General features: G+C 40.3%; 1 protein-coding gene across 6 annotated transcripts in view; it reads right to left on the bottom strand.

Moving 5' to 3' along the window:
• Positions 1-14,047, bottom strand: part of ATP8A1 (ATPase phospholipid transporting 8A1) — a 232,249-nt gene that overhangs the window by 8,671 nt on the left and 209,531 nt on the right. For all 6 annotated transcript variants that reach the window (XM_047855524.1, XM_047855526.1, XM_047855525.1 and 3 more), the window contains 2 exons: positions 4,386-4,474; positions 3,581-3,673 (listed from right to left, as the gene is read on the bottom strand). In XM_047855524.1, the coding sequence (XP_047711480.1) occupies positions 3,581-3,673; positions 4,386-4,474 (182 nt within the window). The remainder of the gene's footprint in view (positions 1-3,580; positions 3,674-4,385; positions 4,475-14,047) is intronic.

Below are 14,047 nucleotides of genomic sequence, written 5' to 3'. Positions count from 1 at the left end.
TCGATAATAAACAAAGTATGGAAAGAGAACAAATGTCCAAAGACGGATGAATAAAGATGTGGTATACACATACAATGGAGTATTACTCGGCCATCAAAAAAGAATGAAATCTTCCCATTTGGAACTACCTGGATGAAACTAGAGGATATTATGCTAAGCGAAATTAGAGAAGACACATATCATATGACTTCACTCATATGAGGAATTTAAGATTCAAAACAGATGAACATAAGGGAAGGGAAGCAAAAATAATATAAAAACAGGAGAAGGACAAACCATAAGAGACTCTTAAATACAGAGAACAAACTGAGGGTTGCTGGAGGGGCTGTGGGTGGGGGAAGGGCTACATGGGTAAGGGGCATTAAGGAAGACACTTGCTGGGATGAGCACTGGGTGTTATACATAGGGGATGAATCACTGGAACCTACTGAGATCATTATTGCACCATATGCTAACTAACTTCTATGTCAATTAAAAAATAACAATAAAATAAAATAACATGAATTTTCATGGCCTCAAAAAAAAAATAGTCGAGGCTATAGTGAAGGACAAATTAATGAGGAATGATCTGAAGATCCTGGGGAAAAATTCTATTTAGCAGTGGCTGATGATAATATGCTGGCTTATGTCTACGGTTGGATAATAAAACATGATGGATCTCATTATCACATTTGCCTGTAAAAGACATATATGCGTGCTTCTCATGCGTATGAAAGGTATCCCAGACTGCTCTGCCTCCAATGAGCCCAGTGTAAACATCCCTTATTTTAAGGCACTGGGTTTTTGAATTCACATTTGTTTGTGTTATTTTGTTTTAGAAAAGATGTTACACACAACTTATTGATGTAGATCTCCAGTGAGATCTGAGAGGCCTCTATTCCAAAAACTAATTATTATTTCTGCTATAAAATGTATGGATATTTATATCATAGAAAAAAAAAACAACCACTGTCAATGCCTTTATATATATGGAACAAATGGTTTAGGTTCTTCCAGCAAATATTTGCTATAAACCTGTGAGGAAAAATTGAATTTCAAACTTTCTTGTATTTTGGAATTATAGATGCTTATGCTCCCGAGCGTTGGGGCCTATCCACAAAAAAGTAACAGCAGAGACAGGGTTTCAGGGCATATAAGTTATTTTCTTAACCAAAAATAATAAGCTATACCTACTTAGTGATCAGGGGCAAGACTTGCCATTTATTCTCCCAACATTTTAGACTTAAATTGAATTCCACCGTAACCCAAGGTTGAAAGCAACATACTGTACTTAGATGATCAAACACATCTCCCACCCCATCCCCCCAAATTTCATTGTAAGATTGGAGGGAATATTCCTAATTCACTGGATAATATGGTAATTGACTTACTATTTCCACTAAACAAGACGGTCTCAACCAAAATGTTTTAGTTTTTGAACATGAGTAAACATAAGACATACATTATTGTAAGTGCTAATCTGGATACAGTGCTTACAAGTTATAGTTTCTCTGATGCAGTTTCCCTTTATGTACAGCTTGACTTCACAATAGAGCTTAGTGGAGACTGAAACAAATTGGGGATGGCCAGCTTACAAGATGGCATCATTCTAGGACAAAGAAGTAAACCACTGTTACTTCTCTGGACATGACTAATTTGGAGAGTGTAACCTGTGTAACTCTAGGTTCTTATTTATCGAATTTTTATTTAACTACCCATGAGTCAACCATCTATTTACCACCCACGACTCAGCCATCCTTTCACCCACTCATTCATTCATTCATTCATTCATCCCTCAGGTCATTCTCTTGACCATTCGATCACCCATTCAACAAATGTTTATCAAGTGCCGTTATGTTCCTGGAACCGTGCTAGGTGTTGGGTCTCGGTAAAGACTAAAAAGGGGGCCTCTCTTTCAAGGAGCTCCTTCTAGTAGGGGAAACAAACACACACATTATGATACAATAAAGTAAATGTGACAACAGAGGCACAAAGTACCCAGACAGCAGAGTAGGAACTAATCTCATGTAAGAAAACCTGAGGTAATTGCGTCGGAGCCGGGTTTTGAAAACTAGGAATCAGGCCGCCCAGTCTGGAGGAGGGTGGCAGCTTCTAAACAAGGGAGCAGCCTGTGCAGACTGGGAGGTATAAACATGGTGTTCTGGAGCTGAAATAAGTCTGACATCACTAGACTACCCAGAAATCACAATTTCGCCCTCTTTGAAAATGTAGATAAGATTAGCTAACTTTCTTGAAATTTTACATCCATCTCATTCTCCAGGATTCCTAAAATAACCCTGGCAGTGCGGTGCCTGATGGGCCCAGTTAGGAGAGCATGCTACTCTTTCCTTTTTTTTCTTTTTTAATGTTTATTTATTTTTTGAGAGAGAGATAGAGTGTGAGTGGGGGAGGGGCAGAAAGAGAGGGAGACACAGAATCTGAAGCAGGCTCCAGGCTCTGAGCTGTCAGCACAGAGCCCGATGTGGAACTTGAACCCACGGACCCGTGAGATCATGATCCTGAGCTGAAGTCGGACGCTCAACCGACAGAGCCACCCCGCCAGGTGCTGCTGGGGTGACAAATTTGTACAGGACTGCCATGGCGATCCAGTGTGACAGTGCATATGAAGCGATCAGTGCAGCACCTAGCATGTAGTGAGCGCTCCACAAATGGCGGTGCAAGGACTTGTGCTAGAGAGGCACAGACTGGTGGGTGTGTGACGAGCCCTCCTGGCCTGAGGAGAGTGAGCCCAGGCTGGAAGCCAAGGTCTCAGCTTGAGTTCCCAGTCTGACACTTACTTAATCCTGTCAAACTGGGTAACAACAGTGGATTGTGATGACAGCGACAGACACCCGAGCAAAGCAGTTCCTATGGTGTAGACACAACTTGAGCTCATGTTAGCGCGAAGAAGGAAGAAAAAAGTAAATTCCTGGTATTACCTTCGTAATTGTGTTTTATTATAGACGGCTTTCAAATCAGTTTAATCTCTTTCTTATAATGCTTTGTGAATTTAGTATATTGGATTAGGGGTCTAACCTTGCTCTTTTGAGGGAGTGGTGCTGAGGAAAGGACTTGGAACACATAATTCACTTCATAGATGACCCATGCCAAGGTCAGTTCCTAATAAGCACTTACTGCTACTGTAGGGCACTTTGCCCTATGTCAAGCTCTGATTTTCCTGACAGGCTATTTTATTACAGATACAGTGTCAAGCTAAAAGTCTTTTTTTCCCTTCATTTTAATAACACACTAATATTTGTAACCACCATTTATTTAAAGCTCATTAAGCACCACACACCAAGCTACCTGCTTGATCAGTTAGATCTTATTTAATTCTAAAAACTATTCATGAGGTAGGTAATATTGCCCCCATTTTCTAGATGAGAAAACTGAGGCTCAAGAGCATTTTGCGACTTGGCTAAGGTCACACATAGCTTAGTGAGTGACAGATTTGATTGAATCTGCATCCCTCTGATTCTGAAATCTATCCATCCTGCTACTTCCATGTAAAGTCATAAATATAAGTTTTACCACTTATTTCCAACCACGAATGAAAGACAAAAGTTCACTTGGAAAAGAACATATTTAGTGTGTCTTTTACCTCTTTCCAAGCACAACTGCCCCTGGGTCTTGAGATTTTGCCTCCAGCTCCTGAACTTCATCTACCAATGTTTTAAAAGCAGTTCTCTTGATACTGGAAAAAAAAAAAAAGATTTGCATGTAACTCTTCATACGAAGACTTCAAACTTTACAAAACTGGTTTATTAATGTGCTGCTAGGTACAACAGTAATCAGAGTACAGGCAACCAGTTTTCAATAAGAATCTAAAAATTACAGTAATTTTGAGCATGATGCAATTACAGAAACAACAGTCTTAAAAGGAATGGTTTAGGTTTATACAAGTTAAAACTCTCAGAGTTATTAAATAAGCATCATAGAATTAACTTTAGGGATATCTTTTTTTTTTGTGTGGGAAGAGACAGCATTTTAAAACTGATAATCGTTGAGAAAAATGAGTACAGTTTTAGTTCCTTTCATTCTATATTTTGTATAAGCTTTGAAACAGGCAGGCAAAAACCTTTTTTTCCCACAACTATTGTTCATAAATAAAATATATATGTGTTTGGAGATAAGAGAATTTTTTCTTCTACCTGGATTTTTCTGGCTGTTTTCTAAAAATGTACTGTCTACTATTAATAGAAAATACTTGCTCTACATCTTATTCAGTCTTTAAATTAACTTACTTTTCTAATTTCTGAATCACTCATTTCTTCTTTATTTATCAGGCAGAACTAATTAACACTACGAATTCTCACTAATATCATTGAGCTGATGTTACAACTGGAGAAATCTGAGGGTTAACACACATCTATACTTTTGTGTACACAGCCGAATAGTATACTTACACCTTGTAGGCCACATCAAGAAGCAGAGACGCCACGGGGATAAACAACAGGCCCATCCAGAAGACTCCGGAGCTAAACAACATGGCAGCCTGGGTAAACCATCAGAAACAACATTCCTTTAAAAACTAAGACATACATCACTCGTGTTTAGTTTTTATATGATTTTAAGCAAAATAATTTAAAAATATTTCATTCTGCAAGAGGATATACAGTAACTAAATCCAAACTTGTGCAGAATCTGGAATCAAAAGCCAAATGTGTTAAAACATGTCTTTGCTACATCTATTTTTTTCCCCCTCAAGTAGCTAATATAGCAGGGTTTTACCATGTGCCAAATCTTTTCATACTTTTATGTGAGATTTTTATTACTGTGGTCACTATGTGGAGTAATAAACTTTGACCTTCTTTTATAACTTAGAATATCAAAATCAATCTTTTGGAGCAAACGTCAAATATACTCTGGCTTAAATTCTCTTATACTACAACATGTAAAATAAATCCTAGTTAGAAACTAAATTTACTATTTCTGGCCAATAAAAATTAACTTTGCTTTTGTAAAATATTACATTAAAAAATCATCCAGATAAATCATGATATGGTATAATCAAATTAAGATATCTATGATATTAGGCAGAATAATCTTAATTTTTGTTCAAAGATTTACATAACTTGCATTGATATGTCCTGTTACTGCTAAAGTCAAACCAAATATCTACTGTGTAAAACTCAAAAAAAGTGTATTAAAAATATTTATAATCATTCCTTTGTATCAAATACTAAATGGCTATATCAGAACCTTTTGGGTTGCAAAGAAAATGATTCTATGCTTAAAAAATTAATAAACCTATTAGCTATTTGCAATTATAATAAAATCCCTTTGTAATGTAATTATACAGAGTTTAAAAGGAATATGCCATACAGTAAAACCAAAAGAAATACTTTGTTTCACTTTGAGTCTCTGTTTACTAGAGTAAGTTTTCAGTACCTATTTAAGTGCATAAATGTATGGGCAGAACTCCATTAAAAAGCAGTCAACTAATGCATGTATATTTGCACTCTACTCAAATTCACAAGGATTTTTTTTTAAACCAGGTGTGGCTCAGGACTTAAAAATGATCTAGAGTTTTATTCTTACAGGCCAATATGCAATTACATATTAACATTCCTAATCAATCAGTCCGTACCTAATACAAAGATTACTACTTTTAGATTATGTTTGAGATTACCTATTCATTCCGACCCTCAACTAAAGACCAGGTACTGATGTTTAATTTTTTTTTTTTTGCATTAACATGGGCTCATTGATATAGACTGTCAGTTCAAGGATGCTATGGTTTCTTTTTCCCCATATATACGATTAAATAGCTCTGAGCATGTTCAAAATAAAAACACAGTATTACAAAAGAATTTCAGAAAATAAATGTGGCCACGTGGATTCAATGAAATAGCACCTATATTCTAGACACCGACAAGACGAAAAATATTCACATAAAAGTCACTTTATTTTATAAGCAAAACATGATCTTCAACATGTTTGCTGACATCGTCTATAGTGAAAACCAACAATTACTATGTAATAGGAAATGTCTATCAAATCAGTGGGATTTGTTTAGATTGAAGGCAGCTTCTTAGTGAGGTAAGGACCGAGAAAAAAAAAAAAAAACTACCACAACAACAACCCCCAAAACCACCACATTTCTTTTTCCTCCTGGGGGGAAAAGGTAGCTAAGATTCTAAATCGCATAATGGAAAATGCCCTCGTTTGCGTGGCTTAATCTTAATCTATTTTAATTTAGGGGCCAAAGAAGAAAGATTTATGCTTGCCCTTGCCACCTTGTATTAAATGTCACTGGCGGAAAAGGCAGAAGTGGCGGAGACTCTGGGCTGCTAATTCTGACCATTGTGATGTTAACTATGAATGGGGAACAAGGAGCGCCCACTATTCAGTCCACCAGCCTTTGGCTTTACAAATGAACAACATGAATTGAGGGGAAAAAAGTTTTTCTGCGTCATATCTGAAAGCCTGTCAGATTTTTTTTTTCTTTTGCAGAGTTAATCCAAACCTAAAAGATTTAAAGCCGACATTCGCATTAAAGACAGAGTCTCTTTGTATTTTTTGGATGAAGGGGAGGGTGGGGGGGGGGGAGAAAAAATAAAATCCCACAGAGGTATTTCCTTCCTTTCTGTACAAGAAAGCTCCCCCTCAGTCTGTAGAGACCATTTTTGTCTCTAACTTTTCACATCTCGCCACTCGCAGGCAGGTCAGCTGGGGAAAGGCGCCCGATCCCCGCAGACAATGGGGGTAACAGGAGCGGCCTGTTCGGGGCTGGGCTCGGGCTCCCTCCGAGAGCAGTTTGCAAATTGCTCTGAACGTGGGAGACTGCTGGGCCATGCCAAGCGGCCCCCACGGCCCCTCCTCGAGGCCCTGTGAAGCCAAATGGAGGCTGCCACAAAAGTGGCTCCCGGGGGACTTGAGAAAGGATCAGCCGAAGTCGCCGCAAAGCCGGTAAACTGGAGGGCACAGGCCTGCGCTGGGAACAAGCGAGCGCTTGTCTCTGCACAGCGATGCTGGCTCACCATCGCATCGTGCGCGCTTCCCAAATGGACTAACGCAGCCCGAGAACCTGAAAACGCACGCAGGTTCGGAGGAAGGAGGAATTGCTCTGGAACTTCCACGTGAATGAACTTGCAGGGAAAGAACATTTGGGAAAGCAGGCGCGGACGGGCATTTTGGCCAAGCCAAGGGGCTTGCCCAGATAAGAGGGCCCCACCTGAGGTGATCCCCTAGCACCTAGTTCCCACACTAGAGAGAAACACTTCTTCCCCTTCAGGGCCCCCAAGTTCAGTCTTGTAGGAGAGAGAATTTACAGGTGCTACCTGCCTACGCAACTTCGGGGATGTGGTTCTTAACGCTAACCCTCTTTTTACGCTATAAACGTCAGAGTGGTGCACTAGGATTCTTATTCTTGGATAAAGTACAGATGTTGTCTAAAAGAGAGGCCCTTTGGGGAATCCTAAGACTATCTCCTTGGACCCTGACTGGAGCAGGACTGATGATAAACAGCCCTGGAAGGAGTCCTGGCTCTGCCCTTCCTTGCTCTCCCATTTGTGGTTAGTAACTCCCAGCCTCTGCTTCCTCAGCTAGAAAGCGGGCTGGAAGAATGAAACCCCATGGTGTTGGTAGAGTGGCTGCTTTTATTACTGACACAGATGAACAGACTTTCCTTTCTTCATTTAATTTTCAAATTTCTTAAAACACCCCAGGTCTTTTTTACTTTCTAGTGATCTCTCCTATGAGCTTTGAGGAACAAAATTTTTGTCACAGTATCAAATTAAGTCTGAGCCAGTTTGTAAATGTAATGGTTTTTGTCGCATTAATGTCACAATACATGCTGGTCTCAAGACTGAAACTGACCAAGGTAACTGACCACTAATAAATAAATTGCCATTCATCTCAATTTGCTAATTTAAGAAATGGAGACAAATTACCTTTTTCATAACAATTATTAAAGACTGCCTGGGCATAATATATTAATTTGGGACGGAAAATTAGTCAGAAAAGAGTGCTATAAATCTTGCTTAGTTGTTTTTCAGGGAGGGCAGCAATATAAATTCCAAGGAGGCTAAGAGTTTATGTCAATAACAACCAAAAACCAAGAAGTGATTATTAAGTGTCTAGATAAAGCTTTATAAAAGGCCTTTCTAAGCTTAAAAACAGTAAAAAAAAACAAAAACAAAAACAAAAAACTACAAAAAGAAATGCTGTAAAGAATGGATTTATAAAAATGTATAAGTGCCATATGTTTTAAAAGAACATAACTAAAAAGTAAATGATAAACAAGAAACTGGGAGAATGCCAGAAATATATGAAATTCTGCATTAATATCTGATAATAAAAATAGACCATTTGTCTTCATAAGAATAGCTAAGATCCCAACAAAGAGGCTAAAGACCAGAGAAGATTTTCACAAAAGCAGCAGTAAGTAACCAGAAACATGGAAAAGTGCTGAGCTTCTCTGTAGTCATAGAAACACCACATATTAGATCAGATTTAAACAATTCACTATCACAGCTGGTGTGGGGGCAACAGCTCTTTGTAACAATTTATATTTCTATTGGCAATGTACTCACCTTTGGGAAAGGTATTTGGCAATGTGCATCAAGTACATAAACATATTCATTCCTGTTAATTTGATAATTCAGTTTCTGGAACTATGTGCTGAAATTTGAGACAACTTTTGCATATAGGTTAGTATCCCATGAGACTTCTGTGGTCACTAGTCCTGAGAGCACTACCCCCGAAAAGCTGATGTAATGTCCCAAGGCTTAGTAAAGGTATAAGCAAACCATAGCAGCACTCTCTTGAAGGGTCACATCACAAAGCAGCATATTTGAGGCTTTGAGAAATCACTGTAAAGACCTCTACTGAACCAACCTTCCTCCTGTCTGTCTCTCCGTCCTTCCGTCCTTCCTTCCTTCCTTCCTTCCTTCCTTCCTTCCTTCCTTCCTTCTTCCCTCCCTCCCTCCTGTCTGTCCTTCTGTCCTTCCTTCCTTTCCTCCCTCCTTCCCTCCCTTCCTTCCTCCCCTTCCCTCCCTCCCTTCCTTCCTTCCTTCCCTCCCTCCTTTTCTCCCTGCCTTCCTTCCTTTCCTCCCTTCCTTCCTTCCTTCCTTCCTTCCTTCCTTTCCTCCCTCCTTCCCTCCCTCCCTCCTGTCCTTCCTTCCTCCCCTCCCCTTCCCTCCCTCCCTCCCTTCCTTCCTTCCTTCCTTCCTTCCAGTTTTATTAAGTAATCTCTACACCCAATGTGGGGCTCAAATTCATGAGTCACACTTGATCACCCAACTGAGCCAGCCAGGCACCCCTCAATGTTTTTTTTAATCAAGGTTTCTCTAAATGTATTTATCTACCATGGAATACTTTTGCCACAGTCTGCTTACTAGCACATCCCATGGAGCTAATTTGGGGGAATGCAAATATTCCTCGTGGGTTCTTTTAAATAGCAAAACATCAGTGAAAACTAACAGGACACCATGTGGCTGGTTATGTAAATGTATACCCATATTAGAGAATATTATCCTAGCTGTTAAAGATGCTGTTCACAGACTGTAATTATTAGAAAACTAATTGTCTAAAAGAGCCCTAAACAAAGGGAAAGGTAAGATATCCTGCTATTCTGTCAGGAGGCTTCTGGTATCACGTAAACACACACCCTGAGAAGGTTAGTGTTTTCTATTATCTATATGGGGATCAGTCACAATCTCTTCCCGTGGCTTACATCTCTTGCCTGTACTTCAGACTGTCCAGCTCTGAACTTGAATGTTGCACAGTTACTTTGAACTTGATCCGTCTCAAATTGAACACACACTGTTTTCCCCCCAAACCTGCTCTTCCGTTGTGCACTCTATCTAGAGAATGGCTTCGTCACCAACTGTGTATGACGCAAAACTGGGCTCTAGTCTGGTCTCTTTATACCACCAGCTTCCGTTGTGCACAGTATCTTTGGACCTACTACGCGCTTTTTGCCAACCCTGCTGCCATTATCCCTGTCCAAAAATGTGCCCACCCTTGCTAAAAGCCTGCAAGCTAGACCTCTGACTCCAGTGTTGCTCTGCTTCTAGCCTTGTCTCCACACTGAGGCCAGAGGGACACTTCCAAAGTACAAATTAGATTTTAGCACTTCTTGGATTAAACCCATTCAGTGGCTTCGTACCGCCCTGAGGATAGAGTGCAAAATCCTTAACATGATTTCAAGACCTTGTCTACCTGACTTCTGATGACTTCCCACAAGTCATCTTTCAAGCCAGCCCCCATCTCTAGCTATACACGTGTCTCAGTTCTTGGGATGTTCCCATTTAATCAATTTTCACATCAGATTGCACTTCCTTCCTTAGACTTGGGTTAGCTGACACTACTTTGGGCTTCCGTTTTGGTGGCACCTATCACTCATTTTCTAGGTGCTTCTTTATCTTCCAGTTAGACCATAAACTCTATAAGAGAAAGAAATACATCTTGATGAATTCTCACAACCAAAGTGCTTAACCAGTAAGCAGGTACTCAATAAATGTTGATTAATAAATATGTTCTTACAATCCAGTGTTTGGAGAGACTGAAAGTCAAGAAGGCTGGAGCCTTGGGACTATGCTCCTGAGATAGGGCGGTTACAGTTTGCTTGGTTTCTTGTGTTCTGGCAGGAGTTATCCTGGGAGCAGCTATAACGAGGTGTTTATGTGATCTGGGGAGGTGGGAGAAAAGGTTGATCCTGCTCCTTAACAATCCTTTTTCAACCTAGGTTGTCTTTTCTGTTAAAAATGCTGAGCAACATACATTAAAAGTGACGTATGTCAAACTACCCTTTCCCTCATCTGAATCAACAGAAAGATTTCAGTGAGTGAACTGGGGAAAAGTAGGATGACTGGAAAAGAGGACATTTTAGAGGGGAGTCGGGAAAGGATGCCGAACGTGCAGGAAGACAAGGAATGTCTCCTACCGACATTAATGAGGACTTTTAATAGCCACATGAATACTTTGCGACATCAAATAAAAAGGAGGTGACATAATCTCAGCCTTCCCCATCTCAACAAACACAACCTTTATTCTGCCAGCTGCTCTGGCCCCAAACCTGAGAAGCCATCTCTGCTTTCTCCTTTTCTCCCAAACTGCACATCCAGTCTTGGCAAGTCTGCGCTGCTCTACTTAAAAACAGAGCCCATACCAATGTTCACAGCAGCAATATTCACAACAGCTAAAAGGTGGAAATACCAACAGACACATGGATAAATGAAATGTGGTTTATACATACAATTGGATATCAGCCTAAAAGAATGAAATTTGGACACAGGCTACAATAATAGATGAATCCTGAAGACACTATGCTAAATTAAATATGCTGGACACAAAAGGACATATACTCTATGATTCCACGCATATGAGGCACCTAGAATAGTCCAATGCAGAGGCAGAAAGTAGGATAGTGGTTGCCAGGGGCTGGGGGGAAGGGGGAACGGGGGGTTTCAGTTCAGGATGATGGAAAAGTTCTGGAGATGGATGGTGGTGATGGTTGCACAACATTGCGAATGCGCTTAATACCGCCAAACTTAAAAATGCTTAAAGTGATTGGGGTGTCTGGCGGGCTCCATCACTTGAACCTCCGACTCTTGGTGTTGGCTCAGGTCATGATCTCATGGTTCATGAGTTCAAGCTCCGCATCTGGCTCTGTGCTGACAGTGTGGAGCCTACTTGGGATCCTCTTTCTCTCCCTGTCTCACTCTCTCTGCCCTCCCCATGCCCTCTCTCTCTCAAAATATACAACTACATAGACTTAAAAATTGCTTAAGATGACAAGTAGTGAATTATGTACATTTTGTCAAATAAAAAATGTTTAAAACTTGTAAGGATTCTAAGAACAAAACCGTCCTCCCTTGCAAATCCAGACTCTACCCATTTGCTAGTCCTTCTGCCCTGGCTTCAGTTCCCACTGTGTCTTCTGATCTTTGCTCAAGGTCATCTTTCCAGTGATGCCTTCCATGACCACCCCGACTTAAAACAGCACCCCACTATCACAATAGTAGTTTCTATCCTCTTTCCTACACCACGGTTCTCCACGGCACTTACTACCACCATCCAGTGTGCTACAGAACAGACATACTTGTTTCCATCTCCCTCTCCTCCTCCCCCTTCCCTTCCAGAATATAAGTGCCTGAGGGCAGAGTTTTCGATTTTGTTCACTGCTGTATCCTTGGCAACTAGAAACTGTCCTACAGTTTCAACAAACTGTATATTTGTTGAAAGAATAAATTGTTGGATCACCTGGGTGGCTCAGTGGGTTAAGCACCCTACTCTTGATTTTGGCTCAGGTCATGATCTTATGGTTCCTGAGTTTGAGCCCCATGTGGGGTTCTGTGCTGACAGCACAGAGCTGGCTTGGGATACTTCCTCTCTCTGTCCCTCCCCTGCTCTTTCTCAAAATAAATAAACATAAAAAAAGAATAAATTGTTTAATCAAAGTTAAGTGTACAATTAAGGGTATTAAAAGAAAAAAAAGACTGGACCAACATGTTAACAGTGATTACCTTTGAATACTGGAATAATGTTTTTTCTCACGTTTTCCCTATTTTCCTTAGTGACTCTAAGCTACTCACATAAATCAAAATTATGAATTTTACTTTAATAAGCAAAATTATCATCAATTTTCACTGATACAGAAACTTTCAAAATAGTTATAATAAAACCACTATTTTCAGGCAAATCCTAACCTCTTTTTCTGCATTTAGGATTATCTTCCTAGGCTTAGTTACAATAATGAGGAGAAGACGTATTTGCTTTTTTCCCAAATGGTTCTCTAATTGGGAAGAACAGATGATTCAACAGTGATCCTCCTGTTCGGAAACATAAACAACTTGTTTCTTTGTGTTTCTGTCATTTGTCTGATTTTCTAGTTTTCTTCTCATCAACCATATACATATCTGGCTAAAGTCTCTCCTGTTGCTGCTGTGAATGGGACCTTTCATTTTCTTTGTGTAAGAGGGCTTATCTTTGAAGATTTAGGGCTTTTCCAAGGGAGTTAACAAGTTTTGGGGGAAAAAAATCCCAGCACTTATTATATATAACTTATATATCCCATTACATGCTTCTTGGGATTTGGTCAGTAGGGTGTCGGACCCAAGAGGGCAACTGTTCTTTCCGGCCATGGCACCTCTGAAACATCTTGGTAGAGTAACCCTTCCTGTGCAGGGATGGTCTGTGCTACGGTGTGGCGACCCTCATATCTTGCCATCTCCCACTTCTCTCTTTTTCCAAAGCCATCCAGCAAGTTAAAAGCTCACTTAACTTCTCTCACCTGCTCCTCTCAGTTAATCCTTCTGGTCTCCTCTGTAAGCATCTTCCTCATGAAATCATTTTCATCAAAAAAAATTCAGTGCTCAACCTCAGGTTTTCAGGTATTGTTTCTTTTCATACAAATTTTCTGGGTCTTGCCAAGCACGTCACAGCTCTTGTCTCCCTACCGTGCCTCAATGCTTCGTCTCTGCTCTGCCAGCTGGATATTTCTTCAGAAAAGGCACACTCTGTGTCCACGTCCACTCCCATCTCATCCAGCCTCAGTTACCCAAGTGGTCATTTTCTCAGTCCCTAGTCTCAGGGGAACCGGGAGAGCTGATTCACAGAACCTGAGATACAAGGATCCTTTTGGTCCCTTGAAGGTTGAAATCCACAACTTGAGCATCTATATTTTTGTGGCAAAATATCAATTTTATGTAAATAGAATATGACTTAGTGTATCAGAACTGTGCCTCCTTCTGGCAACACAACCACGGATGTATGGGAGCTTCATATCGGCTCATCAAAATCAACACTGCTTTCGGACATTACTGTGCCATTTGAATTTAAACTTGCAAATGTTTCTGAAAATGTCTCTGTGTCCAAGGCTTGGGAAACACCATGGTGTGACCCTGTCAATGTCTCTAAGTTGAGTGAGGCTTTCCCAGAGGCTTGAGCCTGTCTGTCTAAATTAATCGTGGTACCTGGGTGTGGGGTTGAATTTGGAGGTAACTAAGGATCACTGGGTCGGCACTAAGTGGTACATTCACCACCTGATACTTTAACCAGAGAAACTTCAAGCTCATAGGAACTTTGGCTTGAAGACATGAACTTCCACTGAAATCCTTCA

The sequence above is a fragment of the Prionailurus viverrinus genome, chromosome B1, assembly GCF_022837055.1.
Source record: "Prionailurus viverrinus isolate Anna chromosome B1, UM_Priviv_1.0, whole genome shotgun sequence".
NCBI lineage: Eukaryota > Metazoa > Chordata > Mammalia > Carnivora > Felidae > Prionailurus > Prionailurus viverrinus.
This window is presented reverse-complemented; position numbering and strand designations above follow the sequence as displayed.